This window comes from Scomber japonicus, chromosome 13 (assembly GCF_027409825.1).
Source record: "Scomber japonicus isolate fScoJap1 chromosome 13, fScoJap1.pri, whole genome shotgun sequence".
NCBI lineage: Eukaryota > Metazoa > Chordata > Actinopteri > Scombriformes > Scombridae > Scomber > Scomber japonicus.
Genome location: NC_070590.1, coordinates 17,301,282 through 17,326,621, shown reverse-complemented (window position 1 = coordinate 17,326,621; position 25,340 = coordinate 17,301,282). Strand labels below are relative to the sequence as shown.

The window sequence follows — 25,340 nt, the reverse complement described above, 5'->3', positions numbered from 1 at the left end:
TGAGTATACAAATTGATTCGATATCTATCCTTATTCTTATTATTATCATTTGTTTTCAGCCATTTTCAGATTGGTTGATACCACTGATTTCCATCTTGGTTTGCATTTCTCCCTAAAAATCTATTTATATCATATCATCCCAGTCAAGTTTGTTGGTAACAATTAAACTGGGTGTCCGACTGTCATATCAGATTCCAGCATTGTGATTGAATTTATTCATCAAATTAATTCGATAATTAAAGATGACACATTAATAATCCCTGTGGGATCCTTCATTAATGTATTTATTTTTAATTCCCTATTAATCATTTGGATGAAATGAAAAAACGTATTTGTCTGAAAAGCAGCAACATGAAACACATAACGTAACAATGAAGGTTTGATCTTTGTAGGTAATTTAATCTCTCTAAAGAGTACCAAACTGTAAGAAAAAAGAAGTTTTATTTTCTCAGTGGTGTCTTGTGATCATACTGCCATCTTCTGGTTAGGGCTGACCTATATTATGAAAGCACACAGGACTGTACTGTGGTTCATAACATTTGCACCACTGCTTAATCAAGCAGATAATGAGCAATAAGATTTGAGGCTGTCTGTGTGTGTACGTGTATGTGTGTGTGTACATGTACGTGTGTGTGTGTATATATATGTGTCTGTGTGAGAGTGTGCACGCACACGTGTGTGTGTCAAAACTTGTGCAAGAGGGGGATTTCAGTATAAATATTTATGCTGGGCAAACAGATCAATGGCTATTAAAAAGGTCAAGGTCAGATGATGATGGATGCTGGCTGTATGTATTGATACATTTTGACCATAATAATGAATTACAAATGCACACACGCTTGCACACACACACAGGCAGCAGACCAAAATTATAGGGATTAATTCATTGATCATGCTTAATCTGTCATAATTAAGTCCATAGGAACAACTGTGATCAGAGCAAGCCTGCATTAAACAGATAAATTATTCAACATGAGGAGGAGGTGGACCCGAGATAAATGAGTATGGGAGACTGGTGCCAGTAGTCACAGGCTGAGGCTAATTACAGTCTTTTCTTGGAAACTGGCACAGGCTAACTTACAGTGATAGTTATATGGAAATACCACAGAACTGTAATTAGAGGCTCAGGTTAACATAACAGTTCATGAAAGCACTTGGGTTTCTTTGCAGTTGACTTTGAATAAAGTTGTGTCAGATACGGCAATATCAAACCTTAAATGTCACATTTGTTGACCTAAATTTTATTATCACAGCAGAAACTAAGTGTACAGTAAGTAGACTCTTCCAAAATACAATATAGACATTATCCAGAGGTTAGAGATATACCTTTTGTTTGTTTTTAGCAAAGGACAGCTAGTCGTCCCATTAGGAACTGAATCTTTTACCATGTGTTAATTCCCTTGAGGTTTATCCTTTAAGCTGTGTAAGTATTAATTCCTTCAGAGTGTTTCTTTTGTGACGATTAAGTCTTACTTGCAGAATTAAGTTGTGGAAATTACAATATCCTATACAATGATTGCCATTAACATAATTAGGTAAGCAGCTATCTTTGGCAAAGGGATTTAATGATCATGAGCACAACAATACACCTGGGGCCAGATGTATAAAACTTTGTGGATTCAAGGGATTGAAAGTCAGTGTATGCATAAAACAAAAATATGCATAAACAGCCTCTGTGCCAGATTTATAAATCCCTGCATATGCATAGTTCTGTATTACACAAATCAGCCATCAGGAAAATGTATGCATTTTACTTCACTCTGTACTCGGCCTTGCACCTCAGATCATGTTGAGCTGTTGTGTTGTTATGCAGAGCCATTAAAAACTAGTTTCTAGTAAGTCATCAAAGGCTACTGATTATGATACACACTATATGTATATAAACCTTTGACATTACTATTCACATAGATATATTACTTATGTTCAAAACTGCTGTCTCCCTTGTATTTTCAAGCTAACCTGGCACCCCTCCCATCACTTCCTGATTCCTGGCACTCCTGGATGGTCCTTTAAAGCCTTTCAAGCCACACTCTCTCACTCTCTCACACACAAATTGCAGACAGGATCAGCAGTAGTGCTACCAGCCACCACTTTCTGTATCTTCTGTTTGCATTAAACTTTGCTTTGCAAACCATGGCTGCTGTTTGATACCTCTATGTTGCTACCCTTGAGCCTGGGTCGCAACATACTGAGAGCTCCTGCGGGATAACGTAGATCCAGAGGAGTTCTTATTGTATGTTTGTTTGCAGGTGCGGCTGTGGGTTGGTGTTCTTTTCCCACCTGATAAGGATATGGTGGGTATAGTGTCGGAGTGCTATTGAGTTGTTATTGAGTCAACGAGTGAGCTCCCTCAGTAGTTAGGGAGTGCGCCAGCTTGGACAGAGTGCTAATCTGTCCTTCCATTGGTTCCCTCATTTGCCTTATAGCATTTTTTATTTTTGAGGTAACTGGATGTAGACATGTTTCTCTGGTAGAGATAAGCATTTTAGGATCTTGGCTATATAGCGCACTGAGGTTTGCGTCTTTCAAATGTGCAAGATAATACACGCTGTCCATTTAGTTTGTCATAATGAATATGTAATATGGGGCGTTTCAAAACCAGTGTGCAAAATACAGGGAGGAGAAAATGCAAATATGTTATTTAGCACACGCATTGTGATTTCATTGTGCCTCTGTCTCCTCCTCTCCACAGTGACAAAAGTCATCTGAGCGCAGTGAGCAGCTGGTTAATAGCTGTCCTTCAAAGGTATTATTTATAGACGCAGTTAGCGTCAGAAATAATACCTTCAGGTTTGGTAAATCACAATGCGTGTGCTAAATAACATATTTGCATTTTCTCCCCCCTGTATTTTGCACACTGGGGTTGAAACGCCCCATATTACATATTCATTATGACAAACTGAATGGACAGCGGGTATTATCTTGCACATTTGAAAGACGCAAACCTCAGTGCGCTGGGTTAGTAGATCAGCTTGCACATTTTTTGCGGGTGATGTCAAGTTTGCACTCGTTTTTACACATGCAGACCTTTAGTAAATCAGGCCCTAAGTGTATATCTGTTTACCAACTCGCCCCTTTACTGACAGCTAAGTCAAAAAAAATTGAATCCATTTTATTCCATCCAAATGTATTTTATTTAGTTTCCAGCATCATTTACAGCTGTATATGCAGGCACAAGGGCAGACACATACAATTAGGTTTAATATTTGTAAGCATCTGCATTTTGAAATTAAAACTCCCAAAAGAAGTTCCCACCATGTCTCAATGGCATAAAACATGTCACTAATCAGACATAATCTCTTTACACTCCTAAATATTAGGAAATAGTTGTGAAACCTGTCTTGGACATCGCATTGTTGACTTTTTTTTCTTCAAAGTTTGTTAAATAACTCAATTCAACAGATGCTTATAAACAACCAAAGCATCTGACCATTTTTGGTTTCCCAACTTTGTGACTCAGCCTCTACACATCTGGATGTTTCAAAATTTTAAAACAATTTAAGTCCACAAAAAATATTAAAACTCAATACTGCACATATACAGTGAAGTGTTGGAAATAAACTTATTAAAGCTTATCAATCAACGCTAATGAATATGAACATAAGTCACTAAAATATATTTAGTACTAGATTTTACTGTACTTTAGTTCAGACTTCCTCTGAACCAAATAATGCCTGCCATTTAAGTCAGAAGCCTCACAGAACATTTCAATGTTTACACTGATTTAATAGATGGGTTTCTTAATTTTGATTTTGCAAATCCATCTGTTACCCTTTCAGCCATGGTCATCAGACTGTGTTAGAAGAAGGTTTCTCTGCACAGTGGACAGGTGGACTTATTGCTGGAAGTAAACCATTTGAACTGTAGGAAAATGAGAAAAATATATCAGTATAAATAAACACAAAAAAAGTGTTATAAAAAGTGTTATATCACCAGTGGTGGGTTTATCTATGTAAATAGCTAAAATGTGCAGAGAAGGCACTGAAAACCACTGGGTGTAAAATACTGTTGACATATATAACTCACCAGACATGCTGAGTGGAATTTCTTTTTGCAGGTGCGACAAGCCTTCTTGGGCAGGGAATAGTTGGAGCCATGAATAACAGAGAAGCAGATCATACAATCCTCTATTCCCTCAAAACGCTTATCCACGTTGTTCTTCCACAGAGCCAGGCCTTCCATTATGCTGCCATTCTGAACACACACACACACACATACAGTAATTAGGCATCAGGTTGGGGAACAGTGCCGACATACTTATATCCACTCTATGTTTGTGTTGTATTTCTACCTGATGTGTGAGGTAGGTGCTCAGTTGCAGCATCCAATTCCTCCACTGCTGTACAGCAACACCCACGCGCCTCCCACTCTCTACAGTGATGGAGCCTAGAGGGTAATTCTGTGGTAGCTGAATCACCAACTCAATGAAGATATCATCCACAGAATAGGTAGCAATCACCTCCCGTGCTGCAGAGCGGGCCTTCACCTGGGGGCAATAAGATAAATAAATAAATACTGTGCTTGCCTGTGCCATGGGGCCTCTTACAGTCAGATAATACTCAACAATCAAGGAGCTAGGATCACACTTGATGAACTGAATGCATTACCCTCCAATAAAAGTTAATGTATTTCAAAGGATCCATTGTTACTGCGTCATTATATTGCAAATGTGATGCAGGTGCTGTACCACAGGATTTAAATGTTTATGATCCCTATTAACTTTTTGCAATTTCCTGCAGATAATCTATGCAGAAATGAGACTCTGATACAGGAGGAATGCAGAGATAAATAAAAGACAAAGATAAGATCAATTAAAAACAAAAAGACCTGAAAAATTCAACAATTAATTACTGTTATAATTTTTCCAAAAACAGAAGACTTCAATTTTCAATATCCTGATGCTGCTGTGGCTGTACCAAATTCAGAAACAATAGAGACATTAAATTGCAGCTCAAACTGTAAATTATTTCTCTGTTTTAAAACAAAGTGTATAGAAATAAAACTGAGCTTGGCAGATAAATGATTTGACTGCTTCATTTAAATTTAACAATTTAAGGAATATTTAAGTCTAAAAAATGACTGAGAACTGGAAAAGTTGCAGATACACAGAGAGATCATGTACTTGTTAACTTACAGTCATGCTGTCAAACATTTGAGTGCTGGACTGGACAGATGAGATCTCCTGGGCTGACAGAACAGGGCTGATATATTTAATGGTGAACTTCTCCACAGCTGCGCTCACTCTCTTCTCCTGGCTATTCCACCACAGCCGAACCATGGCAGGCAGGTCCTGCACTGTGCTGTAGTATACGCTACAAGCCAGGTGAGGGAGCTCTCGCTCAACACGGTCGCTGTCTGTAGGCAAGAAAACACAGGAAGGCAATCTAAGCTTGTTTATATTTTACGGGCCATGGACAGATATTGTGCTGGTGTGTGTGCGAGTGTGTATGCACGTATGTGTTGTTTTTACCATCAACAACCAGAGACAGGCTTTCTGTAAAGAAGGTTTTGTTCTCCTTTGAGTCAGACCCCTGACCTGGGTAGATGGGATTCTCAGGCATCAGTTTGAAAAGATGAAGGAGGAGCTTGTTAAGGGAGCAGCTTCTCTTAAGATACTGGGCATAATGGGCGCGTAGCTAAAAACAAATCAGAAGAGCATTCATTATTGTGACAATACTTTGATATCAACATTGCTCTTCCCTCACATCAAAGCCAGCACTCTCAATTGAAAGTACAAATCTATTTGTTTCAGCATACTCTCGTACATTAAAACTTTATAGTCACAACCAGAACCAATCAACTATATTGTGAAAAATATCTGATCATCTTGGACCAGGACTTGTCATGACTCACATGAGAGGGTGAGGATTTGAAAAAGATGAGGAGTAGCTTCCAGGCTAGTAAGTAGCCCAGGATGCAGGAGTACTCTACACTGAGAGACTGGACCACTGCAAACTCTCCTACTTGAAGGCCAGCCAGGATATTGTCACACAGCTCCTCACAGGTTGACAGGATGGCCATCAGAGAGGCTGGAGGAGAGCTGAGCACAAAAATCAAAAATTAAAATAATTATTTATACATCACCTATAGTACAAAAGGATGTTTGCACACCTCGTGTGACAACACCTACTGTAGAAACCACTCGTTATAACAAATGTGACTTCCACTTTTACTTACAGACATGGCTCATCTCTATCATCTTCAGGCTTGTTATTGTCTCCTTCTCCATCACATACAGGCAGCTGAGGCATGACTCTGGATTGAAAAAATACATATACATGTTTCTCAGTTTTATAACCCACAACATTTTTGGTATGCCAAACAGAATTTTAAGACATTTCTTCTGTTAATTTAAGGAAAAGTCAGCAATATTTGCAAGCGTGCACAATGACACATACTGTCAAACTAATCCCTTACTTTTCTAACAAGTGGTATACAGTGATTTGCAGAGGCCTGGCCTTAAACAACAGCAGAGGACAGAAGGTGTTGAGGAGCGTCTGAAGAGGCTCTGGCAGGTTTGTCTTCTGGCCCGCTATGAATCGTGCTGGCAGGGAGTTTTGGTTCAGCTGCTGCATAGGCACATAATTCAAAGCCACACCGACTGACTCCAGCACTGCTAGAGGAAACGTGGGGTCGTCTGGTTCAGTGAAGGCTTCTGCATTTAGACAGCAAACAGACAAAAGCATTTTGACTCATTAAATCACAACAGTTTGTGTTGATGTTGAATTGTAAGATTTACAGTCTCCAAAACTAGCATTAAGTTAGAACAACAAAAACTGAATATTGTAAACCTCATGAAGATATGACTTATTACAGGGCTGTTACATTAGACTACATTTTATTTTACTAAATGCTCTCCATTCACCAACTATCTTATAACCTAGTGATGCTAAATGAAAAACACATGTATCAGCATACCCCGTCATACCCTCGTAGAATAAAGCTAACACACATACCTGTGATGCTGACAGGCAGAGGCAACAGCAGATTGTAGATTCCTTCTACGAAGAAGTCTGACCATTCACTTGCCAGTTCTGGTAGCTTCTCCAATACATCGGGTGAGGGTGATGCAAAGAAGTCATTCAGCTCCACTATTAGTGCAGTGTTCTCACACACAAACAGCTGCACCCATGGGTTCCACAGACTACTCACATTATCACTGGCAGTCTGAGTTTGGAAGCAAGCAAAGTAAAGTCGAAGATAATGAGGGACAGCAGATACAAAACATAAATAAAAATACAGTTGGTGAACATTTATTGCCAAAAGCTTTATTAGTGGGCAGCAGAGTAGCATAGTGAGTGCTCTTAACTACCACAAGACCTGGGTTCAAGAAATCAACAATCCATGGCAGGCATCTACCCTGCTTCAGAGCATTCATAGCTGAATCCTAAGCAGCTATTGGAGAAACTACTCTGTAACTATCCCTGGCCTAAGACCTTAAAGTCACACACACAAAAAAAAGTATGATTTACATCTCACCTCCAACCAGGCTAACATAGAGCAGAGCAAGAAGTCCCACTGGCTGTTCCCCAGTCCTGTTGAACAGTTAGGCACCAGCCATGACAGGAAACGCATCATCTCCACAGTAAGACTCAACTGATCTGTAGTTGCTTGGGACAGGTCACTGAAACACACAGATGTGACAAATGTAGCTAGGCCTGTAGGAAATATCAAGAAAACATAGTGTGTTAAGGTTTGTATTGTATGCTGTGATTACCTGCTGAAGAGGAACCAGTCCTCTTTGCTGTTCCTCCACTCCATCATGGTGGCCAGGACAGCCTGCACAACCTCCTCTTCTACATGTGTATCAGCTTGTAGACAACACAGCAGTACAGCCAGACACCCAGACACATCTGTAACAGAATGCCCAACATAATCATTTGCCTGGTTAATCCCAAAATGTTGATGTAAGCACTTTTATGAGTTTGTGTGTGTATTCTCACTCTCATTGTCTTGCCAGTTGATTATTCCAGAAGCAGCCAACGCTACAAGAGTCTCTCTGTCGTCTTTGGTCATGTAGGAGCAGAGGACCTGGAGTGTGCTCAGTTTGCTTTCAGACCCTGGGAACAAACTGACCAAACACAGAACATTTTCAATATACAACAAAGTAGTAAGAGTGGCCACACATCAGCTTCCATTGTAAAATCATTATTATTAAAATAAAGTATTGACCTATCTGCACTGCCGTAGAGCTTCCTCAAGCTTGCACTGTGAGTGTCTTCCAAGTTGTTGGTGTCGATGTAGTCTTCTAAAGTCAAGGACCAAAGACCTCCGAGCTCTACTGACCTACAGGTTAACAACACAATACACAGTATATTCAGTGGATACCAGGCCTGGCAATAACTCATGATTTATTTTGTCTTGTTTCTTCAGAAGCTGATACATTTATTTAAGATATGCCTTCAACAATCAATTTTCATACTCCATCCCCACTGTTTTTTTTGTAATCAACTACTTTTATTGATTGCCAGATAATGTATAGTCCAACAAATTATCATGCCCATGTCTTTGGAGGAGGCTTCATGAAGATTATTATTACATGAGTTGATCAAGTGTGGGTTTGGTTCCACTTAGTCTGTGAAGTACTACATTACTTTCTTGTTAGTCAGAAATCAATGTGTGATCCTAACCTTGAGTAGAGGGTCTCCAACAGGTCTGTTGTTGGAACCAGGCTGTGCAGTCCTTGTGACAACCCCCAGTCAGTCAGCAGGCTGTGATAGGCAGACACTACAGTGGGGCTGTACTCCACCTCCTTACACCACTGCAACGCATACAGCAATTCTGCAACTGCCAAACAAAGACATACAAATACAAACATATTAAAGTGTCCTAGATTGTAGAGAGAATGAGAAACATAAAGTCAGAGAAGAAAATAGAACATGTCATGTGTTTGTTTACCTGTGTGCTTAAGGTTTGGCAAGTGTGAAGGATAGTTAGCCTTATTTTGGTCACAAGGTACAACTGTAGCAGTCCGGATCACCTTCCCTAATAGGGCACAGGCACACAGGTGGGCCGGCAATTTGTTTGACACCTTACACTTCCAGATGTCCATGGAGGGTTTTTCACAAACTCCTCGATAACGGCTGTCCAGTAAAGGGACCTTAACCCACTGAAGGACATATGATGGGGAAGCACAATACATGAATGTCAAGCATTTTGTACATAGGATTAATCAAGACAGAATCATTACACAGCTGACTGCAGGTGTGTTCATCATGACCAATATAGTAGTAACTGAAGGACAATGAATTGGCTGCCTTGGCTTACCTGGGGAGGTAAGGCCTGTCTGATTCTGCTCCATCCGGTTTGGCTGGGTGTCAAATAGGTAAAGAACTTGATAAGAAGGTGGGAGTCCTGATCGCAGACAGAGATGATTGTCTCCACTATCTTCTGTACAGCCAGAACTAGAACCTGTAAACTAAAACAGAACACCAAGAAGTCTGAGAAACTTAAAACCACAACAAAGCCTTTGGACAGTTTCTTAAATATGGTTGCAACTATTCAAACACACTGAACAGGCCCAAAGTTGGAGAAGGATAACTGACAATCCAGCTTGGGGTTTTAAACACTACATAAAAGAGAGTGTTTGGTTACCTTTTAATGTCCAGAGAGACAGTGACTAGTTGGTTCATCACCCAAAGGGCTGCACTGTGCAGGAAACCACCCTCATTAGCCTCATATTCAGAGTGTTGGACCAATGACTGGACCCCAGCTACAAATGCTTTCTTCAGCTTCTCTAAAAGTGAGTCTTTCAAAGCAACAGACACAAATTAGTTATTTAGCAGGGATGTCAAGTATGAGTGTATATATGCACTTTGTAAGAACCTACCAGACAGGTGAGTGTGTGTTTGATCTTGGGCGATGAGCTGGAAGACAGTGAGCAAGAGCTCCTCAGCAGACTGTAGTAGGAGACAGTCTTGTACAGAAGAGAAGAATGTGGAGGCCACATCACAGATAAAGGAGATGAGTGGCTCCATATTGCCTGCGTCTGACAGACTTTTAGTCTCAGACAGAGTGGCGTGGAGCTTCTCTAAGATCTTCTCCATGTATACCTCCCCTATCAGAGGCTCTGCACATTCAAAAACAAAAAAAGATGATTATACAGAGACTGATAAATTCAATGTGCTTTCAGAGCCTAGCAAAAACATACTTTTCTCAACACTGACAAAAATGCCACTAAAACATAATAATTTGTATGGTGTGTGTGAAAAGTTTTATTCACCATTGTTGTGGTGCTGAGAGAGGACGAGGCTGATGAGAGTCCAACTGGGTCTGCTACTAGAAGAGACAGAACTGGAATTGCATCCCACATTACACAGCTCCTTAGTCAATCCCAAGAGTTGCTCACCCAGAACTGAACCTTTCAGCCAATCCCTATAGCTCTTAAGAGTCTCAGCATCTGCACATGCCTGACAGGATGAACAGCAAAGTAGAATATACATTTATTATCATGGAAATTTGATGTATAGATAAGTAACACGTTGTCTGAATGTAGAACAACACATACCCTCTGTATGATTTGCAGGATAATTCCCCATTGTAGATTCATCTGAAAAAAAGAGCATGTATAACTGCAAAGAAACCTCAACACATAAATTAGTAAATCTTTCAACACAAGAGTAATCATAATGCAGAAACGTGAAACAACATCAGGTAGTATGTTTTGACATCAAGATCTTATGTTACCGTGGTGATGTGGTTGAGGATGCGGGTGGCCTCTTGCTGGCTACAGCAGCAGAGTGAGCTGAACACCATTTCCACCAGGTGCTCTGTGTCACTGCGGTCCTTCTCAGCCAGCCACACCACCACTCGCTCCAGCAGGAACTGCACCGCTGGATTGTTCACATTCACCTCGTCCTTCTTCTCACCATCCTTTGTTATTTTGTCATCGAATTCAACCAGTTTCTAAGACATTTAAGGAAAAAGTCAATTGCATTAAGGAGTTATAAGCTTTTCTAAAACCTTGCTTTTTTCCATTATTGAATTCAAAAGGGCCATGCCAGTGTGTTTATATCTTTAAGCCCATAAATTAAAAATGGTCAATTCTTAACATTGCTGCCAGCAATATTTCAAAGCATACAACAAGTTTTTATACTGAACTCAACCCTTTCAGTTTTATGTTTCATAGATTTGAACACAGACATACAGTTTTATCTGTAATTGTCAAAATCAGACTTACACTGAGGACCCTGGGTGTGTGAAAAGACCGCAGGAGTAGAGAGAGGAAAACAAGATGTCTCTCTGACTTTTTCTCATTCACATGCACCAAGCATAGTTGTGCCAGCTGGCACACTACATCCTCAAAATGCTCTGTCTGTGGGGATCCAAATGTTTCATTCACAAGGTCCGACACTGTCTGAAAAGGCTTTTCAACACCATCCCCCTCAACTCCACTTCTCTCATTGACTTCTGTCTTAGACAAAGAGATCTTGACAGATTTCTTCTTCTGGACGTGCTTTCTGTTTACTCTCTCAGGGTAACGCATCACCTGGAGAAATAAAAGAAAGTGAGAATAGATTTATTTAGGCATTATTTTTTCTGTTTCTGTTTGGAAACGTTTTAACACATTAATGGCTCTGACAGCCATTTAGATTTGATGTATCCTCAATGTCAACATGGAGATTTCAGAGGGGCGTATCTGAATCAGAGATTCTCCAAAGGCCAACTCACCTGCAGCATGGTAGCTACCCCTTCCAAAGCCTGTGGATCTGCTTCCTCATTGTCTGCATAACGCACAAAAAGAAGACCAAGACCCTCCCAGAAATCTGCCAGGAGTCCTTGAAAGACTTCTTTGCTCTCGTTAGCTTCACTCCCACTATGTACACCTGCCCTCTTCTCCCAGGAAACGAGAAGTTCAGTGACCAAAAGAAAAAGAGGGCCATTCTGAAGGGAGGAATTTTCAAGAGCTCTTTCTAGAAGTGGTAAGAGCTACAAAAACAAACAAAAAACAAAACAATGTCAGAATGGTAGGGACTTCTTGGTAGATTTGACATAAAGGAAAGGAAGGAATTTAAAAGGGCTTTCACCTGCTGTGAAATAAACATTGTCCGTATTCTTCTCTGATCCTCCTCCTCCCCTGTATTGTGCAGTATGCAGTACCTCAAGCACTCAACCGCAGAAGTCACTATAACTGCACTCTCTGATGGGCTTGTTGCTGCACGCTCACTGGACAGACTGAAACAAACACACAATCACTAAAGATTATAGAGTGTGATATGTGAATTCTGTTGTGGTTGAAATCAATATCATGGTATTGACAAGAGTAACATGTGTATTACTTTATGGCAATATAGATAATATGGCAAATGTGGACAATATAATTAAATTATTGCCCGATGAACTTTGTTCCACTGGCTCAATTTACTAACTTTCTCAATTTATAATTAAATTATGTACAGACTTTTTTTATTTGACCCCTAGAGTTTTCTCAATATTTTTCTATGATATTACAATATGTGCTTATTGTTACAAAACAGTTCACTCAAAATTTGATAATGATACTATTGAATTATCACCCTGCCCAAGTATACACTCACAAACATAAATAAATTACCCGTGTATGAGTGAAGTGAAGAAAGTGGTGTAGAAGTCCAAGGTTGGATCAGTAACCTGTTGTGGCAGTTTGCTAAGGAGTGGCATTAAATTGGGGTGGAGTGCTTTAGCCATGCCTTTGCCTCCCTCTTTTAGTAAAGCCCAAAGTTTAGGTAAGAAGCCCTTCTTAGCATTCACGTGTGTCCAGCAGTCCTGAAAACAGGAGCATAAAATCTGAGATTAGATGCAACTTAACTATAAACTAAAGGATGAACAAAAATTAAACATCTACAAATCTACAGTATGAATGTGTAGATGGACACTGGCACTCATGACCATAATCATCACACTCAATGACCAAAACATAATGCTTACAGGGATGGTAGACACAACATGTAGAACAGCTTCCCACACGGGAGGCAACACTAAAGGATCTGTGTCGTCGATGCTGAGGAGGACTGCAGGGCAGAATCGTGCTGCTTCGGCCTGGACAAGTCCTGGAGTAAACTCACACAGAGCACACACCATCTCAAAAAATGCCCCTCGCACCTGTGGACAAATACAAATAAATGTAATTCAACTTTTTTTATGTTACCGTCAAATGTAGTTATGGAAATTCAAAGTGGAAGAATAAATACTTAATACCATGTTTGCTTTAAGTGAAAGTAAACTACCGTATGTGCTTTTGACAAATTAACATTTCATGTATTGCTTTGTTACACGCATGTGCATTTCAACCTTTGTTATAAGTAGTGCAGTCTTATTCAATGCCGCTACCTGTGGTGTCTTGTGTTTGCTGTACTTCCAGAACTTCCCAGATGTAACAAGTTGAGCTAGTCTTTGCTCCAGGGCCATCCTGTCATCCTGGGGCAGCAGGGAAAGCAGTCTCTTCACCCCCAGAAGAGAGCTGGTCAGCATGCGCACATATTTGGCTTCTCTCTCCTCCTCTGTCACACTTCTAAAGAACAGAGAGAAACACTGTCTCACCAAAGAGTCTGAAAGAATATATTATCCTTGTGCCAACACAGTAAGAGGAATGGGCACAGAAAATATAATAAGCCAAACTGTTAGCTTACTGTGGATCACTCAGTGTGTCTGCAGTTTCCTTTAACAAAATATCTTGAAGGACCTGTAATGTCATGATAAGACAATTTTGGTATTAAATTTAGCACATTAGATTACAGTGCAATTCACATAAATCTTATTAAAGCTACCACTACTACTCACGTTAAGGATCTCATCTTTGCAAAAACTGAGAGCCTCAGGCTGTTTGGGTGGTGAGAAGGCAGCCTGAAAGGCCTGGCATGCAGCAGAGGCTGCAGGTGTGTAGGTGTCACACTGGGACAAAATCCAATGGCCCATTAAGCTCTTCAGAAAGGGCGCCAAGCTGCGACGCACTTTCAGCACCAGCTGTTCAAAGGCCTGCTGGGTGGCCTCCCTGATACGGCGATCATGGTCCTGACAAACAAAAGAAAGATAAAATTCACCTTATGTGAATACACCTGAAACACAGATATGCACACACATTTCAGTCCCACTGAAATGTAAGTTCCCACTCAGAAGTGCTTTCTGCCATATGTATATCTGATGTAACTGAATAAATAAACAAATCACACTAAATTCAATCAAATTAAAATTAATCAGAAGGGATATCCAGCCCATTTACATGCACCATGTCCAGAATGTTAAACAACTAATACAAGTAAATAATTCCATGAACATGTGGTGAATGACCAGCTCACCACTGATATCTTGCAGTAAATCCTTGGCCAGAATGGCAGTACCCCTTTAACATCTTCAGCGTCCCGCTCCTGACACATGGACCCAAAGTCCTGGACAGCCTGGAAAGTGTACACAGCATCAATACACACACACCTCGACCATAAACACAGCTTGGATGACTTCAGCACATCCAATGAGAGACTTGCACCCTGTGTTTCCCCTCTGTGTGTGTGCGCTCCTAGTTATGCCCCAGCAGAAAATCCCTTCAGAAGACAAAAGTTGAGGTTGAAACTCACTTTCAGTCTAGTTACTCCATCTCTTTTGGAGAGTTTCCTGAGCACCAGGCGGAAATCAGCATCTACCAGGTTGTCTATCTCCTCTGCGCCGTGGACAGCTGGGACATAACTCAACTCCGAAGTGACCGTGGAGTCAAAGCCCACAAACCCCGGGATGACACCACCTTCCCGTGTCAACAACTCCGCAGCCCGGCCGCTACTGGATGGCTGGTGTCAGGACAGAAACGCGTCGTTACAGAGAAAAATCCTCAAATAATAGTCACGTTAGACAGGAGAAATGGTTAGTTATGAAACGACGGAGACAGTCACATGTAAGTTAACGTTAGCAGTTTACGTTAAGTTAAACGTTTAGCTTGTGCTCGGGATTTGTAGCTAGCCTTGACCTTTTAACACCGAACATTACAGAAATGTGTACTTACCCGAACATTTCCTTTAGTTCGCTGTTTATTCTTACCCCCCATGGCCACGTATCAACATTTAAAGTTTCAGTTTCCTATGGTAACGTAGCAATCAGTTGTGCTAGAGGAGTTGATGTAGAGAGTGAAAGACCAAGAAGTTCCGGAATTGACTACTTCCTGTCTACAGCTTTCAAAATAAAGCTGCATCTTGGCTATCTTGTGAAACAATATGTGAACATAAACATACAAAAAAAAAAACAATAACATAGACATAATAAATAACAACATAAATATCATGAACATCACTTAAACACAGACATAAAAACAAACACAAACAAAATAAACATAAGAGATTTACATAAATAACCTTTCAAATGTATTGATTTATTTATGTAGTTCTACATTTATTCATGTATATTTCTACATTTATTTCTAAATATCCACAGAGTCCCTTAGGTAAATCAAATGCGAGGAAGAAAACTTGCAAAAATAAAATAAAATCTTTTCTTTTATACAGTCTATGGTGAGCACCAGAAACTTTCGCATGCTCACGATACACTTTCTGGTGCCAACATGAACGTTTCTGGTGCACACCTGAAAGTTTTGCGTCCAAGTTTTTTTCTCACAAAAATTGTTTCCCCATGCTCGCTTAGAGGCTTTATACATTTCTGCATTCATTGATTTAACCATTTCTGTACTTACTGTAATTTCTGAAAACTGAACTCCTGAGTCCCTACTCCCCCTCTCGCTCTCCATTTACACATTCAAGTCTGAGTTAAAAACATTTCTCTTCATCCTCCTCTGCATAGTCTTATTTTGATCTGATCTGGGGTTTTTTGCTCTCTCTCTGTAAAGCGTCCTATGGTTTGTGAAAGGCGCTATATAAATTTAACGTATTATTATTATCATTCAATCAATCAATCAACCTTTATTTGTATAGCGCCAAATCACAACAAAGTCATCTCAAGGCACTTTACACATAGAGCAGGTTCTAAACCGTACTCTTATTATTAATAATATTATTGTTTATTATTGTTATAATAATAATAATTATTATTATCATCATCATTATCCTTGTCAGGGGTACATGCTTCTACTCTGAATGTGAAATCACTTACTTCCGTTATGGAGCTCTTCTTTTTGTCCATTTGTATGCATGTTAAAAGCATTGTCGACTCGTCGCTGCCCTCTATCAACACATGCAGACATTGCAGTGCTGTAAATCAAACATGATTCTTTGTCAGGTGAGAAATATATTTTGGCCTAAGGGTGACATTAAATTCCCTCTGGATGTATGAATGCAGTCACTAAGTTTCATAGCAAACGGTCTATTAAATTTCTTGAGTACATGTGGGAATTTTGGACTGATGGCAGCACTAGAGGAAAATCAGGATCCGAGTATAGAACTCTGCTCTTTTGTAAAAATCAACATTAAACAAAAATTCCCCTCCATCAAAATCATGTAAGATCTCTGAAGAGGCACAAACAAGACATGAACAGCAATCAAAAATATATATTTTAATATAAACAAACTGACTTAAATAACTGCCAGATATACGAGATGTGTACAAGAAGAAGAGAATTAAATTATTTTATAGTTCAATTGTATGCAGTAATTTCACATTTGTAATGAAGAATGGTGTAACATGCATTTAGAAATGTTACATGGACCACAGAAGTAATCATCATCATCCTTATTTCATTCACTTCAGAACCACTGTGACTTAATTCTAAGAAAGAGATGTAACACACACTTTTCAGAGAACATGAAAGGTTTAAGAGACAAAAAATTGGCATTCATCCTTATGTCTCAGAGACAAAAACAAAAACAAACTGAGATGTGTGCTTTTTATTCACAGAAACACTTCTTGTGTGTGGCACCAAATATCTGTGTAAACAGCATTTCAATAAATGTGGATTTTAAATTATATATAATACATCTTTGATTGACAACCAATAGCATTTTATATTGTATGAGCTCAAACCACAAAATGTTAACAGTAATGTTTTCTCTGTAATCCAGAAGTGGAAAAGCATTGGACTGAAACCATATGTGAAACTTGAAGTCAGAAAGTGTATGAATATGACAACAGTTCAGTTCTAGACCTGGAAAATATTTTGTGATCAAAATAATTCAATACAAAGTCAGCTGAACTCTTTAACTTAAGAGTAAATTAGTCAAAATTAGTCTGCACAGTTAACACCGGATTTGACAAATGCACACAGTACATGAAACAGTTTTACTCCAGTCTCCCATTGACTTTCTCATCAAGCCCTGACCAAATCATCTCTTTAAACTGTAGCATAACATATAATTATGTTTCTTATATAATATGAACTTTTTCATACTGTTAAAATATGCCAACTTCTTAATAAAATTACAGTGAGTGAGAAATGTGATTCCCAATCTGGAAGCTGTAAATACAAGTTTTATAGTAATCATGTTAAAGCAATGCATTCTCATGATTTCTCCCAATAATCAGTTTTGTGTGCATATAAACAGGAGTCTCACTGTGGTTTCCACTATTAAAACCAGTACATATGAATCAGATTTTCTATATATTTCTTTGCTGTAGTTACTGCCCTTTACTGTTTTGTAAAAGGTTAAATTGTGCACGTGTTCTTTTACCCCTTGAAGTATCCATTAGGGTGGCTCACTCCATTGCAATCATTATAATCAAGTGCCACCTAAAAACTTCCAATGTGAGTACAGAGAAAAGACTTGCATTCAAATATCACTGAATTTGTGAAATCATCTGTTTACTTACCACTTGTTCTTTTTACATCATGAATCTGAATATACCTCTCATTGTCTACTACAGACTAAAATATTGATAAGATTACATCATTCTAGTTCTCATCAATTGCACCGATCTTGAAAAGTACACATTCAGAAATGATCTAGGAGTAATAATCTTGAATTCTTGCTCCTCTTAAATCAAATACAGGTGTCATTGTGCCTGTTACAAAAACATAAGCGAGTTTCACCATCTGACACGAAAGCAAGCACACAAATAACAGGAAACATGTAAAATGAAGAAACACAATCATTTAAGGAATGTTGCATTCTGAATTATTTTTTGATCCCAAAAAAAAAAAAACTTTAGAGTTTTTTTGGTGATTTGTGAACTAATTCAGTATGTCCCTTACCTCTACCATCTATAAATTACAGAACACGTTAATGTCATCCTGTAAAATTTGTTGTCCAAAAAAATAAAAGAATCAGTTGATTTATGTTCCTCATTCAGATGGTGTTCTTATTAGTATTTGCCTTCTACTACTGAGTTTTAATAGGGCAGTACCACTAACAAAACAACTGTCATTTTTTATGAATTTATGTGTTTAATTTATTTTACCAATTACCTGTATGTGTTCAATCCCTGGCAGTAAGTGGGTTTATGCAACACTTGACACTCAGGACACCCTGCTTTGTTCAGATCTTGGGCCTTTACATCCTCCAAAGATTATCCCATTTCATAATACAACACCACCACTTCTGAGCTGCTAACACCTTTAAAAAAAAATCCATAAGCCAGTCAGACAAAACAGCCTAGCTGTCCTTTTCAAATTGTGGTAACCCTAAAGCCCCTTGCAAAGCCTGGTGCCACGTCATCCCAGTTGGATGTCGGCTCCTGGTGGAAGCACTGTTTGGCTGGGCACTGTGACGTAACGTGGGTCCAGTTTGGGAACAAAGCCTTTAAAGTCCCTGGAGGCCTGAGTCCCAAACATATCCAGCACCTGTCGGTTCATCACGGCAAACCTAGGAGAGGAGACAGAATTTTCAAAAAATGAATATATCTGTTAATAAATCAAGTAGCCACTTTTCTCTGATATAGATACATAGTGACAGGTTCCACAATAAATATCATTACCTGCCCTTAGTTAAACGCAGCAGAAACTTCCAGTATGAAGGCCTGAGGTTCTGCACTTCCATCACAGCCTGCGTAACAATAAGTCATACTTTGTTTCGTTACTCAGCAGAAAAATGTGGGTAGGCATGCATGTTTGTGTATGTGTTACTTACAGCTTGAAAACAGATAGCAGTGGAGATGGCGTATATGACTGTATCTGCATGAGGAAAATAAGGGAACCGGCCGGCCTCAATGCCCTTGAAGTACATAGTCTAAAAACAGAGATTATTCCACATGCTGTTAATGATAAACTGCCAAGTCCAGATAAGATACAGACAAGATACCTCTGTACCAGATACCAACATGCCATTCAAGTTCATTTTATGTTGTAGCAATCTGTCAACTAGGGAACAAAGATCAAAACATCTCTACATCTGAATAAAAGCTATCACATTGCAAGTAAAGTCATACATACAAGGGTATGAAGTTGTTACACATATCTATGTCTACAGTGTGCAGTCCATTCATAAGAGGCTGCTTTAAATGCTGTGCCTTAATCAGAGAGATCATTCTGAAGTGACACTACTACTGTCAAAATAACTGATACTGGTTTCAAAAACACAGTGGTAGACTAGACAAAACATGCTACAAAAAATAAGCTGAAAGGGAAGATCATCAGCTGTACTAATTCATCGTCGTACCCTGATCAGGAAACAATGTCTTGTATCAATACAAAAGTTAAAAATCAGGGAGAAATTTAACGGACCTGCTGCATTTGTACACAGATGTACAATGGCTACTGGTTGGTTATTTATCACTTGGGTTGATTTTTTTTTTATTTACTTTTGTGTTTACTCCAATCAGTAGCACTTGTTTCTGTGATCCTATATATGAATCTACTGTATATATGAATACATGGATTTTTCTTTTACCTCCACCAGCTTTGAGAAGAGATACATGGATATCGACGTGCTTTTGTAGAAGAACATTGAGGTTCCAGCCAGAAAGCCTTGATAGACAGAGGAGAAAGGAAAAGAGACCATTGTCTAGCAGCTGACACGTGACACAATCAGATGACTTTATTTGACAGTTTACACTATCTTGTCTTACCAGCTACCAGTGCATGGAGCTCATCGTCAATATCACGCATCCAGCGCAGCAAGCAGCTTGTTCCCTGAATGACAGAAAAATAAACCATATAATACTCACATGACATCACAACACATACAAAAATAGGAAAGAAATGGGGAATGGCTGTGAAAATATGAGAAAAAAGATTTCAAATCAAATATGTCTTTAAGAAGGTGGGTAACAGAATACACATTGTAGGGATTATATATTCTGATATTTTGACACAATTGTTTGCAAATATTTTTGCACCCTAAATCAAGAACTGAAGCCAGTACGAAAAAAAAATAGTAAAAGATTTTTAAAAAATGTAATGTTGCTATAGGAAAAAAACAGTTAGTATAAAACACACCTTGTAGATACTGACAAAAGAACCTAGAAAGGCCCCTAGCTGGAAGTTCTCTTTGTTGTAGAAGACAGAGGGGAGCCGCGAGGGTTTAGAGAACATCTGCCTGAATGCTGAGGGCACTTTAAGACAACACTGAATCAAGTACCCAACACTGAACATCCTGACAAAACCCTAGACAGAAAAAAGACAAAAATCTTATATAATTATATTACATTATTTTCATATAATAATGTAGAATTTGAGCATTATAAATCCATCTACACAAAGTGTAATCTCTTGTGTAAAAAACATGTCTTACTTTTACACAGTAGGAAATGCAGTTGTCCTGATAATGTTTACAACATCTGTGTCTTGGACCATGTTTGCATCTGAATTATTAAAGAAAAAACATTTTTTTAAAGAGTAAATACTGTGCACCCTGTACAAGTCCATGATTTTTTTGTGTCTATGTCCTCACATTGATTCTAGCAGTTCCCTGGTGTAGGCTATCAGAGTTTTCCTCCTGGGCTTTGGCCTTTCTGCAGGCGCCTGTGCATCATCAGTTTCTACAGCAGCTGTCATCTCATGGGGCCTTGTGTGAGTGTGCTCTGCCACGACAGAGTGAGATGGAAGCTCTTCCTTTCCAATGATGAACCTGTTACAGAAAACGCATACCACTTCTATAAGTTTTGCAACAACACCATCAACTATATAAATACAGACGTCAATGGGAAGTGGGGCTTACTTTAATGCAGAGAATGCAAAGCCTTTCAGACCATCTTTATTCCTGCAGTATGAAACATACATTTTAACTTGAAACATCAGCTCTCGTTTCATAATAATAAACTGATCAGTGTTGCACATTTCACCACAGCAATCTGTGCTGCTCTGACCTGAAGAAGAACATGTAGAGAGACGCAGTAATGCAGAACAGGAGCACCTAATGGGAAGCAGAGACAGACAGAGGGAACCAGGACAGTGAGTGAAACATAAAGTTCTAACCATGTGACTTATTTCATCACCATGACTGAGAGAGTCAATAAACACATGAAGGTCATCAGTGGCCACTTGTTTATTTGTTTGCCCTTCTAAAAAACTGTCACTGAACATATCTTCAAACCAAGACAACAATTACATACATTATCTTCAAGAAACACAAACTACTACTACTATCAAGTAACAAAAATGTACTTAACTGGATACATCTGAAAACAAATCTTTGATAATATTTGAGGACACAAGCACATTTATCTGTGTTGAAACATTTTTACACTGGCAACATGCGTCAGAAAACTGAGCACACTCTGTTGTCCTCTCCCTGACCTTCTGTAGCAAATAGTTTAATTCACTTTCAGCTCGGCCAAACCTCCCTCTCCTCTTACCTCGCCGTGTTTAATGGGTTTGATGAGCCCTCTTGTCACTGCCATACGGAATAAGGTCTCAGTGGCCTAAAAACAAGAACACTCTGTTACATGTACGTTATGTGTATGTTATGTGTATGTTACATACAACAAAAATATGTTTAAATAAACAGAAAAGCTCTTACAAGATTTGTCATGTATATTGTCAGCAGTCCTCTCCTAGCAGGAGCAACAAACACACAGTCAATATTTCAAATACTTCAGATATATCTAATAACTTAAATAACTCCAAAATGTATATGCCATTTTTGCAGTGTTGTACTTTTTTTCATTTCAAAACATAGGTGGCCTTTCAGAGAGAGAGAAGGGGATGTAAGCTAAATATAGAAAGCAGAGGGTGAAGAATCTCACCTGCTCTTGCGCTCCACAAGGATAGCAATGTAGGAGGCGGGCAGTGCCGAGCCAAACCCAGCGGACCAGGAGTAAAACCCTCCCAACAGTTTCCTTAAATCAGAAAAATACCTTGTTATTTCATTCTGTGTGTGTGTGTGTGTGTGTGTGTGTGTGTGTGTGTGTGTGTGTGTGTACATGTGTGTTTTTCTTAACCTGAAATAATGGACTCAAGTGCAGTCAGCACTGAGTTTCTCTTAAGAAGCAATGTTTTAGTCAGATCTTAGTCCCATCTTTATTTTCCTTCTTTTTTTAAAAGCAACTCCAAAAACCTTGGGCTGACTCAGAGCTACCATCTGGTCAACAACACTTAAAGGATGTTTAGTTTATGAGCGTGTGTAAATTTGCTTAGTAAATTACAATAACAATTACATTCCAATGACATACTAGACCAAAGCTGCATCAATTTAGCTTCTGAAAATCTTAAATTTCAACTGAGCTGTCTGCTGGGATACAACACTTGAAGTTGGCTTCTGATTACAGCTTCCAATCAAGGTTAAGGGAAAATTTAAGGGAAATGTAAATATTGATATTCTAATTTGGCAGTTTCTCTGTTTTTTCATCAATTAGAATTGATGAAATATTAAAGAGTGTTAACCCTTGTTAATACTCACACAAGACAGACACCAAAAAAAAAAAAGTGAATAAGCAAGAAGGACGAGTGTCACCTGAAGTTTGTTATTACCTTCAGGACTCTGAGTACACTTCTTAGATTCAAAGCTTCAAATGTGACATGTAACTTAAATGAACAAACAAATATTATGCTTTTTAAATATAAGAACACACTAGCATAATTCCACATACAAGTGTTCTGATGTTTTATTGTGTTGTTGTTGTTGTTGTTGTTGTTGTAAAATAAGCCACATTGTAAATATAAAAACATATTTAGCCCATCTAAAATAAAAACAGAACTATGTACAACAGAGCAGTTGTCTGTGCTGTGTTACTTTGGGAGGTGCCTCTCAGCAGCATGCGTCTAATTACAAACATTTAGTAGAGGTGCAGGACCAAGTGCTGTGACCATCTGCAGACTCTGTATCTTCACCACACACTTGGTTAGGTTTAGGCATGAGCAGTGAAAGGATTTGGGTTGGGGTCATGGGGGATGACAGTGTCAACATGAGGAGGAGGGGGGGGTCACGAATGTTAAACTGTGTTCAGTGAGTCTCTGGAGCGTCCTTGTTAATATAGGCAGATGTGACAAGTATGACAATAGTGTTTTGATCTGGAAGTGGAAGAAATATCAGTGAAATTGCAAAATAAAAGGTTGTTGCTATGACGTCAATATTTTTGTTTTCCTTAACCCTGAATCATCAGAAGCTGAGAATCAAAAAAGAGAAAAACTACAATGGAGCAGTGAGAAAGTGTGTGTACAGACATCTACTAACCTGAGAATGCAGAAGAAAACAATGTAGAGACCTCCATTGGCAGTGAGAAAAGAGGTAGACTGTAGGATCTCAGGGAGAAGTCGTTTTATATAGTAATCCTTCTTCCTTCTCCTGAGGATTGCTGCTATCTGCAACACATAGAGGTTGCTGTCACAATTTACAGCACAAGAACTGAGAAAACCTGTTGTTTGACCAAGGCTAACTTTACCTTTGGAAACTATGTCAACTAAAGATGTGAAGATACAAGATGAGTTTCATCATGTGACACCAAAAACTGAAATGGGAACTTGACTAAACTGGATTTAACTAACACTGGAATTCGGTGTGCAAGCCAAATATTGTTTCCAGTTTTCAGCAGACTGACTTATTGTTTAATTAGCATAACTGACTATCATACAGAGATGTGTGAAACACTCTTAATGCAGTGTGTTTTTTAAACTTTGTGCATATCCATAAACTTAAACTTAAAGCTAGCCAAGTGTCTAATCTTTACGACGTCCAACCAGAACTAGTTAGCCTAACGTTAGCTAACTTTAGCTTCACAGTCGAACTATCCCTGCAATCAAAGGGTAACGCTTACCAGATAAAGAGGGGCGTATATTTTGAAGGAGACCTCCAGAGCACCCCTAGTTACATCCACGGCGGACTGCACACACGACGGGCTCCAGGTATGACCGATCTCGTAGCAACTGTGGGGTATCTTACTGAGAGCAGCCATGTCTGCTCAGTGACGACCAGCAGCAGGGAGGCGGCCGCCGTGCGCGTTCACTGTGTGGAGGGGGAGCGCGTTCACGCCAAAAGATTGTGCACTAGCAGGGTTAGTGCCATAATCAATACACTTTATGATGGATCAATGATTAATTATAGATAGGTGAACTATGGAGCCTTTGAAGGACTCTACCCTCACTCAACTCTCTCACCTCTTCTTACAATATATTTTACATTCTTTATTTATATTATTTAATACTACTTTGTGTATATTTTTGACTGCTATGTACCACAAAACCAAGGCAAATCCATTGTATGTGCAAACCTACTTGGCAATAAACCTCATACTGATGCATAGCCTAATTAATATCATTATCATTATCAACTGGTGCAGCTTTAATTCATTTAAGGATAATTAAAGTGCAACTAATTGAAAAATGATAATAAAGCTTCAACATGTAGGCTATTATTCACTTATTTATAACTTGCTATCACAATCTGATTTTCAGATAAAGTTTTAATTTACTTGCCTTAACTACTTAAGAACTAGATTTAGCCTTCAAAATGTTTGCTCTTCCAGTAAATTCTCCAAACCTGAGTTCTTCGACAGGTTAACATAATTGGGGAGAAAAGCTCATCATTCATTAAAACCAAGATGACAAGATTTGTGTGATTAAATGTAAGAGGTCTGTTCAGCTTCATTTCCCCACCTGCTCACTGTAGATATAACTTTAGCTGAATGCCAGTTCATGAGGACTGTAAATCTGCCTAAATCTTCAGCTAAATTCCTAAATCTGGAATCAGATTAGGCTTTGTCTGGCACAAGATGTTAACCATCGCTCTATGAAGTGTGCTAGACCTCTCTCTCAACTGGAGGCATACACAAATGACTTTGGGATATTTCACCTAGATTGTAACACACAGACATTACAAAACCACTAATCAGCTTGAAAACTTCATGGGAGTGTGAAAGTTTTGACTCACTTCAAATTCTGAAGTTTAAGATATAATATTAAATAGCCATGCAGAAAGCAAGTTGGATCTCCACAGATTTCCATCACACAGAGAAGTGCTGGACCAGGGCCTGACTGAGAATAAATTACAGCACAGGTGATCTTGTGGAACAAAGTGTTCTTTCTGTGGGCTCGGATTTCAGGGGGCACGATAAGACAAACAAGA

The 25,340-nt window shown here is 39.0% G+C and overlaps 2 protein-coding genes across 2 annotated transcripts; both read right to left on the bottom strand.

The window, feature by feature from the left end:
• Window positions 1-3,376: 3,376 nt before the first annotated feature.
• On the bottom strand, window positions 3,377-15,082 carry ltn1 (listerin E3 ubiquitin protein ligase 1). The gene is made up of 32 exons (XM_053332284.1): window positions 14,969-15,082; window positions 14,550-14,756; window positions 14,274-14,372; window positions 13,759-13,989; window positions 13,608-13,660; window positions 13,309-13,489; window positions 12,907-13,080; window positions 12,554-12,744; window positions 12,027-12,174; window positions 11,671-11,928; window positions 11,180-11,488; window positions 10,687-10,905; window positions 10,508-10,549; window positions 10,223-10,409; window positions 9,830-10,069; window positions 9,595-9,748; window positions 9,268-9,418; window positions 8,899-9,109; window positions 8,631-8,787; window positions 8,173-8,286; window positions 7,944-8,071; window positions 7,718-7,853; window positions 7,480-7,624; window positions 6,957-7,167; window positions 6,418-6,655; window positions 6,178-6,255; window positions 5,854-6,040; window positions 5,471-5,636; window positions 5,135-5,355; window positions 4,292-4,486; window positions 4,027-4,194; window positions 3,377-3,861 (listed from the first exon to the last, which is right to left on the bottom strand). Exons 1-32 carry the CDS (start codon window positions 15,008-15,010, stop codon window positions 3,799-3,801), a joined length of 5,304 nt encoding a protein of 1,767 aa, XP_053188259.1. The 5' UTR covers window positions 15,011-15,082; the 3' UTR covers window positions 3,377-3,798.
• A 1,699-nt stretch (window positions 15,083-16,781) lies between these two features.
• On the bottom strand, window positions 16,782-24,198 carry tmem135 (transmembrane protein 135). The gene is made up of 15 exons (XM_053332286.1): window positions 24,034-24,198; window positions 23,454-23,581; window positions 22,027-22,119; window positions 21,801-21,834; window positions 21,637-21,702; window positions 21,148-21,194; window positions 21,000-21,041; window positions 20,733-20,909; window positions 20,574-20,643; window positions 20,279-20,446; window positions 19,909-19,972; window positions 19,731-19,807; window positions 18,972-19,070; window positions 18,820-18,887; window positions 16,782-18,707 (listed from the first exon to the last, which is right to left on the bottom strand). Exons 1-15 carry the CDS (start codon window positions 24,169-24,171, stop codon window positions 18,557-18,559), a joined length of 1,422 nt encoding a protein of 473 aa, XP_053188261.1. The 5' UTR covers window positions 24,172-24,198; the 3' UTR covers window positions 16,782-18,556.
• Window positions 24,199-25,340: the final 1,142 nt, after the last annotated feature.